Source organism: Leucopleurus acutus (genome assembly GCF_964270905.1).
Source record: "Leucopleurus acutus genome assembly, chromosome: Y".
Taxonomy (NCBI): domain Eukaryota; kingdom Metazoa; phylum Chordata; class Mammalia; order Artiodactyla; family Delphinidae; genus Leucopleurus; species Leucopleurus acutus.
In genome coordinates, this window is record NC_139164.1 from 4,315,267 (window position 1) to 4,322,703 (window position 7,437).

The following is a 7,437-nucleotide window of genomic DNA, read 5'->3' on the forward strand; positions in this document are numbered from 1 at the left end:
CATTGAAGCTCTATTTACAATAGCCCGGAGATGGAAACAACCTAAGTGCCCATCATCAGATGAATGGATAAAGAAGATGTGGCACATATATACAATGGAATATTACTCAGCCATAAAAAGAAACGAAATTGAGCTATTTGTAATGAGGTGGATGGACCTAGAGTCTGTCATATAGAGTGAAGTAAGTCAGAAAGAGAAAGACAAATACCGTATGCTAACACACATATATAGAATTTAAGAAAAAAAAATGTCATGAAGAACCTAGGGGTAAGACAGGAATAAAGACACAGACCTACTAGATAATGGACTTGAGGATATGGGGAGGGGGAAAGGTAAGCTGTGACAAAGCGAGAGAGAGGCATGGACATATACATACTACCAAACGTAAGGTAGATAGCTAGTGGGAAGCAGCCGCATAGCACAGGGAGATCAGCTCGGTGCTTTGTGACCACCTGGAGGGGTGGGATAGGGATGGTGGGAGGGAGGGAGATGCAAGAGGGAGGAGATATGGGAATATATGTATATATATAACTGATTCATTTTGTTGTAAAGCAGAAACTAACACACCATTGTAAAGCAATTATACTCCAATAAAGGTGTTAAAAAAAAAAAAGCTTACATTTGCTGACCCCAATCTCCCACTCCATCCCTCTCCCAAGCCCCTCCCCCTTGGCAACCACAAGTCTCTTTTCTATGTCCATGAGTCTGTTTCTGTTTCATAGATAGATTCATTTGTATCATATTTTAAATTCCACATATATGTGACATCACATGGTATTTGTCTTGCTGACTTCCTTCGCTCAGTATGACAATCTCTAGGTCCACCCGTGTTGCTGCAAATGGCATTATTTCATTCTTTTTATGGCTAAGTAATATTCCATTGTGTATATGTACCACATCTTCTTTATCCATTCATCTATTGACAGACATTTAGGTTGCATGCATGTCTTGGCTATTGTAAACAGTGCTGCTATGAACACAGGGACGCATGTATCTTTTTGAATTAGAGTTTTGTCCAGATATATGCCCAGGAGTGCATCCCTGCACTTCCAGTCCTTGGAACAGTGTCTGCTGCAAAGCAGGTCCTCAGGAAACATTTGCCATGGAAACAACTAGCTATGCCACTTGACTAGATAACTTCTGAATGTCCCAGGGACACCTGCCTGGACTGCGAGTCTATATTCTTTTTTTTTTTTTTTTTTTGTGGTACGCGGGCCTCTCACTGTCGTGGCCTCTCCCGTTGCAGAGCACAGGCTCCGGATGCGCAGGCTCAGCGGCCATGGGTCACGGGCCCAGCCGCTCCATGGCATGTGGGATCTTCCCAGACCGGGGCACGAACCCGTGTCCCCTGCATCGGCAGGCAGACTCTCAACCACTGCAACGCCAGGGAAGCCCTGTGGGTCTATATTCTGATTGGATGTTAAAAATATTCTAAGAGGACTTCCCCTAGGGGAGCAGGATTGAGATGCAGATGGATTTGGAATAGAGGAAGGCCACACAGCAAAGAAGGGAAGCTACTTAAAGCCATTCTTCCTCCCCCTCGGATAAGGGAATCGTGGCCCAACGAACTTTACGGGGGTCAGTGCACATTAAGGAGAAATCTATTTTTAACCATTTTTGACATGGTTAAATTTTCTGTTGAAAACATCATGGTCACAACATTGAGGAATCTCTTGGTCCCTAAAATGTTAAAATTAAATCAGTGGTGTTGGAAAGCATAGTTCCAATATAATGAATATGTTTAATATTTTTCCCCATTGGGCTCAGAATAGAACTTTGAAAAATGTCATACCTGAGAAAGATTGTTGGGAGAGAGAGGGGAAAACAGGAAAAGAATGAGTAAGGAAATGAATGAAGGATGTCCTCAAAACAGATGACAAACATCCCTGAAAGAAGAAAACAAATGATGGAGAAAGGAAATAAATTTCAAAATATGGAAAATGAATCCTTAAAATGTCAGGAGAAAGAACCAGCTTGAGAATAATTTTTTGGAAGAACATTTTTCAAAGTAACGTTACTTACTACAAGAATAATGCTCACTCGTTGTAAAGCATTTAGCAAATACAGAAAAGCGTACAAAGGGAATAAAAATCATTCAAAGGCCACCCTACAGAGAAAAGCATTTTAATATTTTTGGGTATTTCTTTCAAGTCCTTTTTATTATTCTAAAAATGGTTTTAGATCCTACCTGTTTTCCAATTGATATTATGTTGTGAGTGTTTTCTCATGTAAAATTGCATTTGAAAACATGATTTTATTTAAGGGGAGAACAAACTGAAACCCAAGGGAATATTGACCAGCATGTTTTTTGTGCAGTTCACAAGCTAAGAGTGGTTTTTACCTTGAAATTAAATAGCTGAAAAAATAAAAATGATATTTCACAACACATGAAAAGGATATGAAATTCAGATTTCAGTGTCTATAAATGAAATTGTATTGGAACACGGCCTGCCCATCCCTTTCCACGTTGACTATGATGGCTTTTGCCCCATAAGGGCAGTTGAGTAATTGTGATGGAGACTGTATGATCCTTAAAGCCTGAAGTATTTACTATTTGGCTTCTTACAGAAAAGGTTCACTGACCCCTGAGCTACATAATTACATAACCTCTGCATATATCGTAATTCATATGTTTTATCATATTTACATCTTTTGTAATGAAATGTTCCTTATTATTGAGCACTGTGGAATTTTTCCTTGCTATTTCAGGGAACACTGTTGTGAATTTTCTTGACTTAAATTATGGTGGACGTCTCTGAATATTTTTCTGGGTGATTAATTATGGATCAAAGGTCATGGATATTTTTATACCTCTTGATGTACTGTCCTCCAGAAAGGCAGAGAGAGTACATCCTGTTTCATGCCAAGGATGCTTCCAAGAAACGGCAGCTCTGAACTGGCACCATGGTGTTTCCTTACGTGGAGGTTTATCATCTCCAACCACTGCAGAACTAGGAAATTATTGGCTGGTGTCTTCCTCTCTCTAGAATCCTTTCAACGCTTTCTCCTGTTGCTGGTAGTTGGTAGCTAGAAAATGATCCCCATCCACCTGTTGCATGCACACGGAGTGCAGCAAAACTTTCATCTTTACACACAACAGACACTTTGGCCAGTAAAACAGGCAGTCAAACGACGCAGGCATCAGAAAGTAGGGCAGTAACCACAGAGAGATCCCTGCTACGGCAACGCAACAGACAGACTGATGAGGCGAACTGCTCACGGAGCAGAATGCAAGGCAGATGGTTCCCCATCGTGGGCTGGGCGGCTAGAATTATAAGCAATTATAAAGAATTCAAATTTCAGTGCACAGCAGACATTTCCACTCTATCCACAGAGCGTCTGAAACAAAGGCAAGGCTGGATACCATCATGGTTTGGGTTGTTAATTTCACGGGGGGGAAATAGTGTATCAGCCATTGGTCTTATTCCCGTTAGTTGCCCATTTTTCGGACGGGGAGTTCACTGTTTTTGTATGGATTTGAGAGACCTTTCTATACTTTAAGAAAATAGATGCTTCTCTTCTAAATTCAATTTATGCAGGATTTCTATGCATTTTCAATGGGTTTTTGATGTGTGTGACTTGTAAATGGAAATCATCGGATTAAGCAGGGTTAAACAGGGCTGTTTAAAGCAAGACTTCTCAAAGGCTTTAATATGATATGGTGAATTGTGAATCAGCAAGTGAGGAATTAAAATGAGGCTTTTGCCAAAATTATTGACCATGGGCAACTGTGTTTAGTACCTGTCTTTCAGAATATGCTTTAATCTGTTTTGTGCTGAAAATTTGGGAATCTGTGGCAGGAAGCAGGAAATGTATGAGAAATATTCTAAAAGAGATTAAATACTATTGAAAAACAACTAGCATTAATTACAGATTCCATAAAATGGCTAAATACAATATAAATAACAATAAAACAAGTTTTCCTATGTATAAAAAAAAACAAACTAATTTTAAGATATTACCTGAAAAGGCCCCACCCCAACAGCAAAATACACAAACAAAATCTAGAAATAAACTTAGTAAGAAATATGTAAAAGCTATCTAGAAAATCATAAACCTTTACTAAGGAATATAAAATTAGACTTGTAGAAACAGACAAAAGAGCATGTTCCAGGATTTAAAATATAAACATTTTAATTATGCCCATTTTCCCCAAATATATTGCAGATTTATATGACAATAAAAATCCTTAATGGATATTTTTAGGACCTTGTAAGTTTTTTGCCCAGAAGTGATCTGAAATAATTAGTAAGTGATCCAATCTGTGAAAGCTTTAAAGAATTAGTAAGAGAAAACTAAGGTCAGATAGCAAAATAGTTTATGTATAAGGAACATAGAAGATTCACACAGATGTAGCCAAGAGATACCAGAATCCCTCTTTGTGCATACTCTGTGAGCTCTATCTCCCAAATAGAGACAACATAATGGACACAGTCCCTGAAGGACAAGAGACAGAGGGTGAGGCTGAAAAAACCTTGAAGAAATAACGGCCGAAAGCTTCTCTAGTTTGACAAGAGATGTAAACCTACAAATTCAAGAAGCTGAATGAATACCAAAGAGGATAAACCCCCCCAAAATCCATGCCAAGATACATCTTAATAAACTCCTGAAAGCCAAACACAAAGAAAAATCTTGAAAGCAGCCACAAAAAACAACACCTTACCTACAGGGGGAAGAATTCAAAGACAGCAGATTTCTCATCAGAAGCCATGGAGACCCCTTGGAAGTGGCACAATATCTTTTGGATGCTGAAAAATCCTTCAGGAATGAAAGGGAAATTAAGACATTCTCAGATGAAGAATATCTAAGAGAATACATCCACAGCAAACCTACACTAAAGTGCTAAAGAAATTTTCTAAATAGAAGGGAAATGATACAAGAAGAAATACTGGAACATCACGGAGGAAAAACAACAATATGCAAAAATTTGGATGCTTATCTTCTCCTTTTGAGTTTTCTAAATTACACTTGAGGGTTGAAGCAAAAATTAGAACATTGTCTCCTGTGGTTCTAAGTGTTTGATGAAAAAATGCACAATATAATTATAATATAAATGGGTGAAGGTAAAGAGAGATAAGACTTCTACACTTCACTAAAACTGGTAAATGGTGACATCAGTTTACTGTGATAGTTATGAATTTATAATATAATACCTGGAAAAACCCCTGAATAATTATATAGAGAGATACTCTAAAAACGCTATAGATAAACCAAAATGGGATTCCAAATAACATTCAAGCAATCCACGGGAAGGCAGAAAAAATAATATAGAAAAATGAAAAACAGAGGTAACAAAAAGGTAGCATAATTTAGCCCTAATATATAAAAAATTATATTAAATGTAAATGGTCTAAATATTCCAATTAAAAGGCAAAGATTGATATCCATTCATGTTAAATACTCTGAAAAGGCTGAGATTCTTTGGGGGCTGGGTGGCCGGGGCTAAGAGGAGGAACCCGAGCCCTGCAGAGCTCCCGGCGGCCCGGCCCCAAGGCGCTGCGGCCGTGCCGTGCGGCCCTGCCTGCGCACGCCATGAACACCATCATCTTCAACAAGCTCAGCAGCGCCGTGCTTTTTGAGGACCACGGGGCTCCGGAGCGGGAGTGGGGCGGCAGGCCCTACGGTGGCATCCTGGACAGTACGCATGCTCTCCCCGAGGTGGGCATTACGGAGGGCGCACCCCTCAAGGACAACCTGGGCCTGAGACACCGGAGGACCGGGGCCCGACAGAATGGCGGGAAGGTGAGGCACAAGTGGCAGGCCCTGCAGGACATGGTGTGGCCCCTCAAGCAGTGGCTGCACAAGCACCACAACGATCCGTACCCCACGAAGACGGAGAAGATTCTCCTGGCGCTCGGCTCACAGATGACGCTAGTGCAGGTGTCAAATTGGTTTGCTAATGCAAGACGTCAGCTTAAGAATACTGTTCGACAGCCAGATTTAAGCTGGGCCTTAAGAATAAAGTTGTACAATAAGTATGTTCAAGGAAACGCTGAGCGGCTGAGTGTAAGCAGTGATGACTCATGTTCTGAAGATGGAGAAAATCCTCCACGAAGCCCCATGAATGAAGAAGGCTATAATAATCCAGTCTACCATCCTGTGATTAAAAGTGAGAGCTCAGTCATAAAAGCTGGAGTGAGGCCAGAGTCACGGGCCAATAAGGACTACATATCGCCCCCAAAATACAAGAGCAGCTTGTTGAATCGTTACCTTAAGGACTCTTTGAGACATGTCATGGTCACATATGCTGCCATGATGGGAAAGACAAGGCAGAGAAACCATTCAGGATCTTTTAGTTCCAATGAATTTGAGGAGGAATTGGTATCTCCCTCATCGTCAGAAACCGAAGGCAATTTCGTCTATCGCCCAGACAGCTCTCAGAGGACCCAGGTATTAAGGTGGTAAAGTTACTTTTTCAAGCTGCAGCAGCCTTCTTCACCTGGTTTTCTGGCACACCTGTGGCTTTGGAGATGCCTCTGGCTTTGTCACGTGGCTGGGCTTCAGAAGAGCGCTTCGCACTCCCTCATTTTCCTGGATCCCCTTCTCTGACTACATGTTGAATTTGAGGAACCTGCCCTTTCTAGAATGATTGTGGATTTAGTTTTGCATTAAAAGCTAATGAGGCCTTAAAAAAAAAAAATACTCGGAAAAAAGTAGAAATAGAGGGAAACATTCTCAACTGTATAAAAAGAAGCCATAACTACTTTCAGCTAACAGTATACGTAAAGGTGAAAAGCTGAATGTTTTCACCTAAAACAGGGAATAAGGCAAAGATGCCCAGGTTCACAACTTTTATTCAACAAAGTGCTGGAAGTTCGAGTCAGTGCAGTAAGAAAATAAAAGACATATAGATCAGAAAGGAAGAAATAAAACTGTTCTAAGACCTGACACCAAAAGCATAATTCATATAATAAATAATTGATCTTCATCAAAATTTAAAACATTGGCTCTGTTAGGAGGATGAAAAAACAAACTATAGAGTGGGAGAAAATACTTGCAAACCATATACCTGACAAAAAACTTGTGTCTAGAATATACAAAGAACCTTCAAAACACAACAGTGAAAAAGCACAGTCCAGTTAGAATATGGACAAAAGACATAAAGAGACATTTCACTGAAGAAGACATACAGGTGGCAAATAAGAATATGAAAAGATGTTCAACATTATTAGCTATTAGAGAAATTGCAAATTAAAACTACAATGAGCTATCACTCTACGCCTATCAAAATGGGTAAAATAAAAAAATATTGACCAGAGCAAATGCTGGCGATGATGCAGAGAAAATGAATCCCTCACACATTGCCGGTGTGGATATAAAATTGTAAAGCCACTCTGGAAAACAGTGTGACAGTTTCTTAAATAATTGACCATGGAACTAACATAGAACCTAGCAATTTCACTCCTGGGCATTTATCCCAGAGAAATGAAGACTCAT

General features: G+C 39.9%; 1 protein-coding gene across 1 annotated transcript; it reads left to right on the top strand.

The window, feature by feature from the left end:
• Window positions 1–5,532: 5,532 nt before the first annotated feature.
• On the top strand, window positions 5,533–6,405 carry LOC309978841 (homeobox protein Mohawk-like; the record flags this gene model as incomplete). The annotated part of the gene is made up of 1 exon (XM_082865487.1): window positions 5,533–6,405. The coding sequence occupies one exon, from the start codon at window positions 5,533–5,535 to the stop codon at window positions 6,403–6,405; it is 873 nt and encodes a 290-aa protein (XP_082721613.1).
• Between the last annotated feature and the right edge of the window lie 1,032 nt (window positions 6,406–7,437).